At 37.2% G+C, this 13,926-nt stretch overlaps 1 protein-coding gene across 1 annotated transcript in view; it reads right to left on the bottom strand.

The window, feature by feature from the left end:
- Nucleotides 1–13,926, bottom strand: part of LOC131246947 (uncharacterized) — a 168,106-nt gene that overhangs the window by 45,673 nt on the left and 108,507 nt on the right. Inside the window, exons 38-49 of the mRNA XM_058247407.1 lie at nucleotides 12,591–12,662; nucleotides 12,418–12,489; nucleotides 12,250–12,321; nucleotides 11,371–11,442; nucleotides 11,201–11,272; nucleotides 3,869–3,940; nucleotides 3,663–3,728; nucleotides 3,011–3,076; nucleotides 2,871–2,906; nucleotides 2,677–2,723; nucleotides 1,307–1,683; nucleotides 1,030–1,225 (exon numbers count right to left, since the gene is read on the bottom strand). Coding sequence (XP_058103390.1) covers nucleotides 1,030–1,225; nucleotides 1,307–1,683; nucleotides 2,677–2,723; nucleotides 2,871–2,906; nucleotides 3,011–3,076; nucleotides 3,663–3,728; nucleotides 3,869–3,940; nucleotides 11,201–11,272; nucleotides 11,371–11,442; nucleotides 12,250–12,321; nucleotides 12,418–12,489; nucleotides 12,591–12,662 — 1,220 coding nt within the window. The remainder of the gene's footprint in view (nucleotides 1–1,029; nucleotides 1,226–1,306; nucleotides 1,684–2,676; nucleotides 2,724–2,870; nucleotides 2,907–3,010; nucleotides 3,077–3,662; nucleotides 3,729–3,868; nucleotides 3,941–11,200; nucleotides 11,273–11,370; nucleotides 11,443–12,249; nucleotides 12,322–12,417; nucleotides 12,490–12,590; nucleotides 12,663–13,926) is intronic.

The raw sequence follows: 13,926 nt of genomic DNA, 5'->3' as shown, positions 1-13,926 counted from the left end.
TTTTATTTTTTTCGATTTTTTCGGATGATAACGTCGATGTCCGACAATAATGGAGAAGAAATCGCGCGATATCGTCAAAATATCGTGCGATATCAACGATATATCGGCCGATATTTGGAATTTAGGGTTTTTTGGTATCTTCCGGGGGTTATCGCGAGTGTATCGTCTCGCAGGGGTACGATAACGATAATATCGGCCGATAGTATCGATATTTCGAACACTGATCAAAACGATGTCATTTGCAAACAACATACACCATCTCTTGCTGCAAATGCCTGAGTTTTATAGAAAGTAGATTTTTTTTTTTAAAACTCAAGTTACGCAAAGTAGATGGATGCCTCCTGCGGGATCTATCAAGTTATAATTCAATGCTAGTTTTGTTAGTATGGGACCAGCGGGGTGGGTGGTGTCATGTGCCACTTTGGAGGGTTGAAAAGGTGCTTTTGGTTCCTTAGGGACATGCATCTCCAATGAAGCGGAGGTGAGAACTCTTTGGGTTGTGGTGAACTCCCAAGGTCCATTTGTAGTGTAGGATGATTGTTTTAATGTGATAAGATGGGGAAGTGGCTTGGCTTCCTGTGTAAGACCTGCCACACGGATTAAGGAGGTAAAAGACATTAAGTCTACCTCTCAGATTTCTCTCTCATATTTTTTGGGAGTCCAACCTTGAAGCACATTCTACAGTAAACAAGAGGTGTCTAGTCCTTTTCTGTCTTTCTGGGATTTTCAGCTTTTAACAAAAAATTATCATTACTGATTAAAATGAAAACCTTTCCAGAATTATTTCAAAATCTTATATTCAAGTAAAATAAGAAGACTACAAAGTATTCCTTTTGCTCTTATGGTTAGTCCAATCTTCCAAATGGAGCACAATCCTAGTTTTGCTAGCTCCTCCAAGACTCATCTATTAGTCTTTCTTTACGAACATGCACCTTAAAGATGTTCGTTGGTGAGCCAGTCCTTAGGATCAACTTACCTGTAGCATAAGCAATAGCAATAAGAAGATTCTGATGCAAAATAGCAACATACCAGGGTCCACAGATATAGCTGATATTAGAGGACCATAGGTTCCCCTATTAGGGATGGATGTTGTCCCTTTTCCATGCCAATAGAAGCGGATCTCCAAACTGTTACGATTCACAGACGCAGTAAAATTCTTCACGACGGCACAACCAAAACCACCTGCCTCATCTTTGATATTGAAATCCTTCAAAACTAGTTTTCCCTGCATTGAAGCAATTTAGACCATTTAATAAGACTGAAATACCATGAATTAAAAAAATAAATCTGTGATGCAATTAACTACCTGAATATAAACATCGAATATGCGCCTCCCAAGATTGTTATATGTTTTGTCATCTGTGAAAATTATCTCTGCAAAGTGGAGTTTCACTGTGTAATTCCCTTTCAAAAGGCAAAGTCCATAGTATGTGAGGGTGATAGGAGAAAGGCGTGCCCTAATGTACAATTCAGAGTTGGGCATAGAGAGTTTGGATTTATTTTCGGCTATGTAGTCATCGATATACTCGCTAATGAAGTTTCCGGTGCTGCTTAGTGCCCAGTTTCTTCCACTACTCAAAGTTAATTTTGAAGCACCAGATGTTTCTTTATCTTCTTCATAGGTGGTGTTTCTGTTGATAACTACCCGATCTCCACCACAATTTATATGTAAGGAGTAAAAGTCTGCCAAAGAGAGTGACATCAAATCAATACTAATAGGATAGGATCGAGGGAAAAACAAAATAGAAAGCTAAATGATTCATTCAGCTCTTCATATCGGCCTACACAAATTCAGGTTACCACTCTCCATGCAAATTTATGTTACAGTGGATGCACTATTGAGTCAAATTGCAATAATGAGATCAATGGAGAGGAAAGGACCCCATCATAATTACCTTCTTCAGTATCATAACCAGGAAGTAGCCCTAAAATTTCAGCTATAACCCTTTCTGGTCCTACTAACAAAACTGCAAGTTGCAGCCTAACACCTGAATATGAATGCTAAGGAAGCTAATTGCAAATTGATCATTTCCATCTTATCGTACTAATTATTACAGTTCAATTCAGTAACATATCCAAATGCAGCCTTACCTTTACATGATGAAGTTTCTTTACGAGGTATGTTTCAGTCAATGGTAATCGTTTAGAAGTTTCTTTTTCAGTAATACTTACAAAAACATCTACTTGGAGTCTTGAACCACCATGAATACTTTAATTAAAAGAAGAGCCGCTTCAAACAAGAGGAAAAATACACATACAGGGGACAAATAGTTTGCTTTCATAGTTAGCACCTTTTTTCCCATTTAAATGGTAGTCACATCAATTCTTTTTTCACAGTAGTCAGGTAAAATTTTAGATACAAAAGCAGTTTTTACTTTTTATTTTTCAAGAAGTGAGGATTTTATTGTTAATTTCCATTTTATTGTATTTCCCGAACTGTTATCATCTTCCATGCTACTGCCTTTCTGTTAAGTCTGACCTAAATCTGATCATTTGGCCCTTACATTGAACTGGACTGGATAAAGAATGTGTTGGTTCAATCTGATTATAGACTACACTACCGCATACATAGAAAGGAATATCAAGGAGGAAAACCCCAAAGACAGTTTTGTGAACCAAAGAAAAAAAATTTGCAAGATACTACCTCATGTTCTAATTCAAAATGTACAAACTTACGTTTTGAACAATGGAAGTTATCCTTTGAGCATGGAAAAGAACTATTTCTGCATCAGCAATGTGAGGTCAAGAATATGTGAGTAATAAAATCGTATTTAAACATGTGTTCTTTGACTTAAATTAGTTAAAGCAGACATTGATGATTATCTTGAACTTATAAGGTAGTTCCCCACTGAAGTACTTAAGAAGCTTACGTATTGTTCCCTGCAGAAGAGCTTCCAAACAAGTTGCTGTCAAGATACAAGTTGATTAATTTAGCATTAGAGGAAAATAAAAAAAAAAATCCAAGTGAAACTGACATACAAAAGCCAAACTAAACAGAAGTAATTCTTACATTTCCGTGGGTGGACATTCAGATGATCCAGGTCTTTCCCATGTAAAATTGTTGTAAGAAAGGTCACTGCAAGACAATATTGCATTGCAATCTGAAAAACAACTAAAAATAATCCTGGGAAGAAAGTAAATAAAGAATCTCGGTACTAAAAAACACTATTCATGTGTTTGGAAAAAAAAAAAAAATGCCATGATAATCGATCATAAGGTATTGAAGAGATAGAAACTCAATGGCAAAATTAGACAAACCGTGCCCAGGAGATTGGCACGTTAACAAGATATGCACAACAAAGTTCTAAGAATTTCTCCACAAATTTTTAGAGGAGAAAGGGCAAGTCAGCATTTACTTTTGAAATCCAGGAGATAACACAACTTTTTCAATTTGAAATTTGAATGGAGAGTTTGTGTGCATCCGCCATGAGATTAGACATTTTCACCCCCAAATGCAATGCAAACTTTTCCAAGAATATTAAAGATAAATTGCTCATCAGAAATAAAGTGAAAAGGAAGCATGAAAGATCAATAGAGCAGAGAGAACTCAAGTGTAAATATATGACACAAGAAGAATTGACTTATCATTATAAATAATAGATATGTTACTGAAAGCTGATCGATCAAAAAGTGATAGTAAGCATCCAGGATGAGGAACATACATGTTTGCTCGTTTATTCAGCATCCACTGTGGTACAGGTCCAGTTAGCAAGTTGCTAGTCAAATACCTAATCAAAAGCCACATATTCTATTCGCTGTGAATGATTTTTTTGTTTCTTCTTCTTTTCTTTTCTTTTTTTTTTTTGTAATGGTATTAACTTACAAACTGGTCAGAAGAAACTCCATATCTGAAGATTACATTGCTTACATGAATTGCATCGTTTCTATGCTTTTGAAGGTGCTTGGAATGTTTCCTTCCAATTTGTTAAAGCTGAGGTCTCTGTCAATAAGAAAAGCGAACAACCAAAAAGATAACAAGGTTATCTCCCTAAAGAATGCATGCGATTACATATTTGATCGAACTTTACCATTCAAACAAAAATCATTACCTAATACAACAAAATATACAATAATATTAGTTCCAATAAATTGTTTTCCAATACAATGCTAACTAACTATTAGAAACGTAAATTACTGAAATTACAAAACAGTTATGCAAAACTTTCCTATAAGTTTGAAGGATAAGTGAGGGCTAAATGGTGGGCAAGATTAAAGAGGAATGCAGCAAAGAGAAAGACAAGAAAATGTTCATCAAGCAACATTTAAGAAACAAATGTTAAAGGGACCAAACCCTAGCTAAGTCTAATGACTCTAATCAAAGCTTGCCAAGTCCAATTGATGGAATGCTTGCAAATGAAAATTTATTACTTTTTGGTGGGTAAGACGGGATGTTGGGAGAAAATGGGTCGAGTCCTAGCAAGGATGTGGTTGTTGCATTTATTAGAGTATATTGTATATCTATGTCTCATATTTTTGAGAGCACTACTCTCTTGAACACAAATTTCCCCAAAATCTCTCTTCTTTGTTCTCTACATCGTATCAGAGCTAGTGTTTTAGCAACCCTAGTTTTGACCTTCCCTCCTCCCCTCATTTTTTCCATTTCTCTAATAATTAACCATGAATATAAGTCAAGCCCATGTCAACTGCCAAGCCCATGATTAATTAGGCCTGAAATTTAGGTCCAAGCCCAACAAATCATGGGTGGCGTGTTTACTGTGCTGGAAATTTAAGCCAGGGCCCAACCCACAAGCCTAAAGACCAAGCCCTTAAGGTTGTGACACCGAGTACCATCCAAATTGAGCAACAACTCAATCCGTTGCAAAAATAATATATAGAACTATGGTATGATTGATAAAAGAGAGAGAAGAGAAGAAGAGAGGAGAGAATGAAAAGAGGAAGAGAATGAGAGATTAAGGTTCACAAGCTCCTCCTCTCTCTTATTTTTTGAAATGGTTTTCAATAATTACAATAATCCCATTGGTAACAAAAGCAAGAATACCCTTTTGTCCTAAACATAGATGGGTCGTAGATGAGCCATAGAACAACCCATATCTAATAACACTCCCCCTAAAGCTAGAGCATACATATATCATGAATACCCAACTTGGCAAAGAGACGATTTAGTTGACTACGACTTAGCAATTTCGTGAAGATATTTATCAGTTGATCTTAGGACTTGAGAATAGCATGCAAATCTTGCTAGCAACTTTCTCTTGAATGAAGTGGCAGCTAACCTCGATGTGCTTGGTCTTGTCATGATAGACACGGTTGTTGGTAATATGAGAGGCTGCTTGATTATCACAATACAACTTCATGGGAACCTCAACTATAAACCCAAGTTCACACATTAATGTCTTTAGCCAAATTAGTTCACATGTCTAATGGGCTATTGCCCTATATTCTACCTCGACACTTTGCTTTTTACTATTCCAAGTAACAAGGTTCCATCTACAAAAATACAGCATCCAGATGTAGATTGCCTATTAGATGGTGAACCAATTCAATCTGCACCAGAATATCCTTCCACTTGAAGATGGTCATTTTGCTTGTATAGGATACCATGACCAAAAGTTCCCTTTAAATATCTAAGGATACGAAGCATGGCCTTCATATAAGGGACTTGCGGAGTCTGCATAAATTGACTAACCACACTAACAAGATTTGTAATATCAAGTCAAACAATTATTAGATAAATCAAATTTTCCAATAAGTCGACAATATCTCCCTAGATAATCAATTAACTTACTCAAATCCACACTTTTTTTTTATTTGTATACATGGGAGTTTTGGTGGGTTTGGCTCCTAGAAGACCTATCTTATCCAATAAATCCATCACATATTTTCCTTGTGACAAGTTGATGCCTACCTTAGACCTGGCCACCTTAATGCCCAAGAAATACCGAAGACGACCCAAGTCCTTCATATAGAAATGTTGTTATACGAATTTCTTCAAGTTGTCAATCCCTTTACTATCATTGCCTATCACGATGATGTATACAAAGACAACCAACACAATAGTGTCTATCTCACTATACATTACAAGAACGGAGTGGTTGTCCTATCTACGTTTCATCTCAAATTCGAACACCACCTTACCAAACTTGTTGAACCAAGCTCTTGGAAATTGTTTCAACTCACAAATTGATTTTTTTAAGACCGCATACCTTATTTGACTTCTCGTGAATAGACTCAGCTGGTTGCTTTATACAAACTTCTTCAACCGAAGATCCATGAAGAAAAACACTCTTCATATCAAACTAATATAGTGGCTAATCTAAATTTGCAAAAATGGAAACAACCACATGTACCAAGTAAAGCTTCATCACAGCCCACAAGTGAGAAGGTCTTCAAATAATTGATGCCAAGAGACTAAGAGTACCTGATGAGGACATTTGAGCACCGATCAGAGTATACTAGAGGAAGAGAGCTCCTGTTTCTTTATGGTTAGGTGATGCATACATGGAGCCCCGTGGGCCCAATTAGAGTGCTAGCCCGTTGAAGACCCCACATGCATGATTAAGCACCTTTGAAGGCCTCACACTGGGAAGATGCATGTGGGCTACCTAGTTGGACCATTTCGACCACTGGATTATCATCATTGAACATCTTAATCGTGGGCCATGAAATAGTTTAGTTTATTTAGTTGTTTATATGTTTTGTTATTTTTTTGTTTAGCTTATATTTTTGCTGAGATTAGGGATTTAGGAACAAATTTTATTTTATTGGGTGTCTTTATGTGAAACTTTTTTATTTGAAAGCGTCTTTTTGTAAAAAGTCTTTTCTGAAACTATATAAGGCTTGGACGTCCACACCCTAGCCTATTATTGCATATGAAATTAAAAAATTGTCTCTCTCTTTGCTTTGTGATGAAGTAAGACCTATTGTGATTGGAGTGATTTTGTGTGATGCCATGGAGTGAATCCATGTTATCCTTCTCTCTCATTCTCTTCCATCAAAAGGTATTTCTTTCATTTTTCTCTCCTCTCTTTCTTTCTAGTTCTTTCTTCTTCTTCTTTCTCCTCCTTACTTCTACTTTGTTTTTTTTTTTTTTTTTTTTTTTCCTTCTTCCAATCCATACACTTGCAACCTAACCCGTCCCAAACTTCCATCCAACCCCACCTGTTTGTACAGTCAGCCTTACCTTCCCTCTCATCCTTCGATTCTCCTATTTAACCCTAATCTCTAAAAACCAATTTCCTACCCTAGTTTTCTAAAACCCTAATTCTCAAAACCTAACTCTCAAAACCCTAATTCCCCATAACCTTACTTCTAAACCATAATCCTAATTTTCCCAAAATCTCCTAATTTCGCAAAAACCCCAAAATTTCCAAAATCCCCAAATCCCAAAACCCTAGTTCTTGAACCCTTTAACAAACCAAGAGATTCCCTTTAAAATTAGATCAATTCCTATGCTAGATGGAAGTCCTACCTTCCATAGGTCCTCTCTAATCATGTTTTATAAGATTGAACTGATGGGTTATGAATTAGTCTTGAATCTGAGCATAGTTAAATACTTGAATTCATTAATGTTATGATTTATTAATGTCATTTTGTGCTTAAATTGTTCTAGTTAATCTGTTGATGACCTCATTGCATCGTTCTAGGCTAGGTCATCTGTCCTGCCTCAGTACCCTTTGGCAACTGAATAGGCTTTTAAACGATCCACTGAGCCATTAAGATTGTATTTTACCGTATATACCCATCCGCACCCAACTACATGGTTTCTAATAGGTAATTCAGTCAATGTCCAAGTTTGATTATGATAGTGCAACCATCTCTTCTTCCATACCCCTTTTCCACCCATCACAACTTAGAGCCTCCTGGAAAGAACGAGGAATAGACATAGAGAACAAAGACATGGCAATTTGTTAAAATGAAGGAGATGGAACCACTAAACGAAAAAAAGTTGAAAATAGGATAATGTGTACAATGAATGGTTACCCTTACAAAGAGAAATGGGTAAATTACCTTCATTTGAGGGTGTAGGCAAGGACTCAGAAGAATGATTATCTTTTGACGAATCAGGAGGATTGGTAGATATTACATTCATATGTACTCTATCTCCACGTTTAGAATGTCCGACAAAAGCCGACTTGCACGTTGCACAGACATTTCCCCAACTCTAGTAGTAATATCATGTATAATAGGAAAAGCAATCATGGAGCTTTCTTCAAACTGTAAAGACTTCCTTTCCTTAAAGAAATATGGAGTTTGTTTAAAGAATATGACATTAGTTGATACATAACGTCTCTAGGAGATAGGATTATAACATTTGTATCCCCGTTGGGTACGGGAGTACCTAAGAAAAATTATACTTGATAGCCCTTGATTCAAGCTTGTCATGAACATGATCATGCCAATGCATTAAACACACACAACCCTTGGAGGAATAGGGTACAAAGGAATTTAAGGACACAAGATAGAGAGAGGTGACTATCCATCTAGGACCAATGAAGGCATCCGATTTATTAGGTAGCATATAGTTAAGGCTGCATCACTCAAAAATATTTTTGAAACCTTTATATTTAACAAGAACACTTTAGCAACCTCAAGTAAATGACGCTTTGATGAATAATGCCATGAGATGAAAGATATGAGTTAAAGTCCTGAGATAAATATTATCTAGCATTATCTAAACGTAGAACACAAACTTTTGAATTGACTTGAATTTGTGCTTCCGTATGAAATTCTTAAAAAAAAAAAAAAAAAAAACACACACACACACACACTTTTGGCCAATCTTTCATCAAATATAGCCATGTCATACGAGAATAATCATCCAAAAAAATAACAATATATTTAAAAACATATAAACTGATAAGATGAACTACACCAAATATCATAATATACTAAAAAATGGCTTATTACTTCTCTTGTCCACACAAGGAAGAAACGACACTCTATGGTACTTACTCAGCTCACAAACTTCAGACTCTAACCAAGACACATGCGACAATGATGGAACTAGACTCTTCAAACTACTTAAGGAGGGATGACCAAGCTTGGAATGCCACGGATGTGGAAAGATATCTATCCATAGTGTTGCTCCAGTTATTTCCATTATCAAGGTAATATAGTCCATTGGCTTCATGCCCTCCGCCAATCATCATCCCCGTCTTTATATTCTAAAATTCACAATAAGAAGGATAAAATGTGACAAAACAATTTAAGAATTGGTTAGCTTACTCACAGACAATAAACTCAAAGGAAATGTAAGGATGTCAAGTATTAATGACAATAAAAGCCATGGCGTAGGAGAACAATACCTAATCCAGACACAGGTTGAGGTACAATCTGCTAATGTGACAAAAGATATGAACGATGGCTGTACTAACTGAGACAATATACTATGCTCCCTGGTCATATGACTAGAAGTTCCCGAGTCAATGACCCAAGGAGCACTATCAAACAATACAAGACAAACAATACTTAACTTCAAACGAGCACCTATGGATGACGATGCGTGAGTAGAATGATCCTTCAGAAATTTGGCATGTTCTTCCTTAGTGTAATTGTATCACCTATAGTATTGGGCTCAGAAACGAAGGAGATAGGCTTGAAGACATAATCCTCGGTACCATCATCGAAAGAACGAACTTGATTCACCCAAGTAGGCTTACTAAGACCACAATAAGTGCAATACCGATTACTATGACAACAACTGCGGCTATTGCGGAAATCTGTACAATGGCCTCCCCAATTATTTCTACCTCCAAAGAACCTCTTGAATTTCTTCCACTAAATGACCATCATGACTTTCCCTCTCCTCTACCAAATGTAGAAATAAATGCAGAACGATCTGATGAAGGCGAACTTTGTATAGTAACCACACGCTGAACGTGAGCGAATGCCTCAGTGATGGATGGGATCTCACCACCTCCAAGGACCTAAGCTAGGACAGGCACGAACTCAAGATGAAGACCATAGAGAAATTTAACAACACGGAATTCCTCTCTCTATCATCTCATAATTGGAAGACAAAGGCTAGTATAAATTTAGTTTTTCCCACATGCTTTGCAAGGCTGAATAATACTCTCCGACGCACTATCTCCTTGTTGAAGAGCGGAGATATTATGTCGTAACTCGTAGATTCAAGTTAAATTCTTGTCACCTAAATACATCTCTCAGATTATCCTGGATTCCTTTGTTGTATTCTGAGGCTCTATACTCTATACCGTTCTATAACAAGACTCTAATTTGAGCATTCTCTACCACTCGATTTTCGTATTCTATGAACTTTCTTCAGGTTTTGGAGATGTCAAATACTTCAATTTCCATTTTCTTGTAAGGAAAACCTCTATTGATGTGCCCATTGAAGTAATTTGCTCCACTGAGTTTAGTCGATATAATCAAAAAGTTTGATTTAGATGGAGACAAAATACTAATCTTGGCTTCATTTTTTACATCTATTGATGTAGGCGAAATCAAACACACAAGGGAAGGACATTTAACTTTAACTTACCCAATATGAATTTCAGAAAACCGCATATATTAATGAATGCAATCAGTTGATAGCACTACTTGATCCAAAAAAAAAAAACAAACTTCACACGTACACTTGTTCTCTAATCCTTACCATATGCAACTTTCCTTTCATACACACTTTAGATCTCATATCTGGCCACACACGTAAATCTGACTACACATGCATGATGTCTCACTTTCGTCCATCACAATGGTGTTATAAGAACGTGAACCTCACATGCATTCATGATACACGATTACATGAACCACCATATGGTGGTTGGAAGAGAATTTATGTAGACACCACCCCCCAAAAAAAAAAAAAAAAAAGGTTTTCAACAATGCTATTGGTAAGAAAATCACGAGTCCCCATTATACTCTAAACATAGATGGGCTATAAAACAGCCCATATCCAGTAATAAGAACTAAAACAATACAGGATAAGCATGATTTAACTGATGCAGCTCATCATGGGCAAAAGAAAACGAGTCATTTCAAAGTTAGACAATTCAGACTGACACTATCGACATGGTTGAGTATCCATGGATTAGATCAACATATTGTGGTTCTTAAGTTAGTATCAGTGATGTCTTATGATTCTATATGAGTATGTATTGAGGACCATCTAATACAAGCTGAGGTTGAAGGCCATGCTGAAGATGCAAGATAAAAGTTTGCAAACATGAAGGACAACATCTGGGGAAGAATACTTTATTGAATCCAAAAATTGACTTACAAGACTGTTAGTTCCATCATTCCCCCAATGTAAGCAGGGATCTCTCCAGCGAGATTACAATTCCTCAACACCCTGCAACATAGAATCAAATGTTTGCCCTTACAACAGCGGTCAACAGGAAAGATTATCATACTTATATAAAATATGGAAAAGATAAACCTTCAACTCACAATTTCTGCATTTTTAACATTTTACTCAGATCCGGAAAAGCCGATTCTGGTCCATTTAAGTCACTAATAAGTCTGCATGCAAAGAGTTAACAGTGACTAATTGAGATCCTTCCAAATCATTTCTAGTGAACAACACGGAAGGGGAATTATAGGGTCCTGCTCATCTGCAAACTTATGATTTGCTGACATGCAGGGTTCCATATGTGGAAGCCCTTGGTTTGGTAATCTAAACTGTTCATCTGATGGTCCTCAACATGGGTGGGGTGTTCCTGAGAGATCTCTTAGGTTGGTAGACCCTGACCCTTCAATATTTGGTCCTTATAATGTTGATGAGGACCATGGCTGCATTCTCTCTTAACGATCAATGCTTAGGCCACCGTGATCATTTCCAGTGCATTCACCATCCTCTGGAATCTTCCAATCTCAATCTTTCCGGGGCATTCCCCATGTACAGTGAGGTCCATCACATCAACAATCTGGATTATCAAAGCTTGAGCTCTACATATATGGAATTAAGCCTTAATACCGATTTTAGTGAGCTCCGTGCCTTCCATGTAAGATTCAATTGCCAAAGTTACGCTTTTCTCCACTCAATCACAAATTTCTATCTTTTACAAAAAAAAAAAAAAAAAAAAAAAAAAAAAAAAAAAAAAAAGAAGAAAAAAAAGATAAAAATTTGTAATTAAGCAGGGAAAAATGCCGTTCCGCCTATATGAATCTGATGTGGAGGGCACAGGGCCTGCCAAAGTTGGGATTGAGGCTTAATTCTGATTTTGCAAAATTCCCTTAGTTTAGGTCTAATTCCTCGACATGGAATCACAAAGACTACCATTTGACATAAAACCAGTACAAGAACACAAAAGGCTGTACTGTACTTACAAGGCGATCATTCTTTCCAGACGAGAAATTCCAAAAGGAATTGGTCCTTCTAAACCGCATGATTGCAGATACCTATCATTGGTGAGATTTAAGTGGAGTGAAAAAGGAAAGGAACCTAGATACTCTAATTTGAAGAGATCCAAAGGTTATGAAGATCTGAATACTTACAATCTTTTAAGTTGTGTCCAGTTCTGAATAAAATCAGGTATCTTTCCATTGAAGTGGTTATCACTTATCCTACTGCATTGTTCCCAACGCAAGAAAAAAGGAAACAAAATTATTCGCTAGAATGGTTGTTGAATTTTGTTTGAGTAGAAGGACAAAATCTAAAAAGCTATTACAAATCCTCCAAGTTTGTGAGCTTTGCAAGCGTCTTTGGCAACTCCCCTGTGAACTGGTTTGAGGGAACCATACTGAAATTACATAAACAATGCACCGAACGATCAAAATACACTGAAATATGAAAGAAAGACAATGATTCAAAAAGAATCCAGAAGCAAAGACGTATCATACAATGCTTGGCAAGAATTACAGGCATTTTTATTCAGGTCAGAATTCTTTGTTTCATTTGAGTCCATCTTTTTAGTATCTAGTGTAAACCGAGAGGAGCTGAAAGCTTTTGTGTATTTGAGACAACCCAAAGGGGTTGAATATATAGAGATTACAGCATCTATACAAGGAAAGAAATAAAATCAGAATCCTCTACCTATGGAAACCAACTATACAAGGTATGCTAGCTATACAAGGTATATTTCAGTCTGTCTAACATCCCCCCTCAAACTAATGCGGGTCATCGACAAGTAATAGTTTGCCAACGAGAAATGAGTGACGTGCAGAAGTTAGGGACTTGGTGAGAATGTCTGCAATCTAATCATGGGATGCAACATGTGGTAGAGAAATGAGCCCAGACTGAAATTTCGTGCGGATAAAGTGACAGTCAACTTCAATATGCTTCATCCGTTCATGAAAAACCGGGTTAGAGGCAATCTGAATGGCACTGAGATTATCAACATGGAGTGGAGTAGGATTCTGCACAGGAATGCCCAAGTCGGAAAGAAGTCCACGTAACCAAACAAGCTCACTACACGCAGCAGACATCGCCCGATACTCGGCTTCTGTGCTTTATTTAGAAATAGTGGTCTGCTTCTTACACTTCCAAGAGATGAGAGAAGTACCGAGAAAAACACAGTAGCTAGTGGTAGATCTTCGTGTGAGAGCGCAACCAGCCCAATCAGCATCCGAATAAGCACGAAGGTCCAGAGTCACCGTGGAGGAGAAGAACAGTGATCGATCTAGAGTTCCACGTAGGTACCATATGATACGTAACACCGCAGCCATATGAAGAGTCCAAGGAGCAGAAACAAACTGACTGACGACTTGGACAACGTAGGCAATATCAGGGCGAGTCATAGTTAAGTAAACCAGACTCTCAACCAAATGGCGGTATAAGTTGAGCGGTGCAAGTAGATCACCATCGTCGCGGCCATAATGAATGTTAAGTTCTAAAGGAGTCTGAACTGTTTTCTGATCTGTCAATGATGCCAAAGCGAGAAGATCATTGGCATATTTACGCTGGCTGACCAGGATCTCACGTTTAGAACGTGAAATTTCAAGCCCAAGAAAGTATGTGAAATGGCCGAGGTCTTTCATCTTAAAGGAGGATTGCAGAACTTCCTT

This window comes from Magnolia sinica, chromosome 5 (genome assembly GCF_029962835.1).
Source record: "Magnolia sinica isolate HGM2019 chromosome 5, MsV1, whole genome shotgun sequence".
Classification (NCBI taxonomy): Eukaryota; Viridiplantae; Streptophyta; class Magnoliopsida; order Magnoliales; family Magnoliaceae; genus Magnolia; species Magnolia sinica.
Note: the sequence above shows the minus strand (reverse complement) of the source record. Positions and strands in the feature narration are given on the sequence as shown.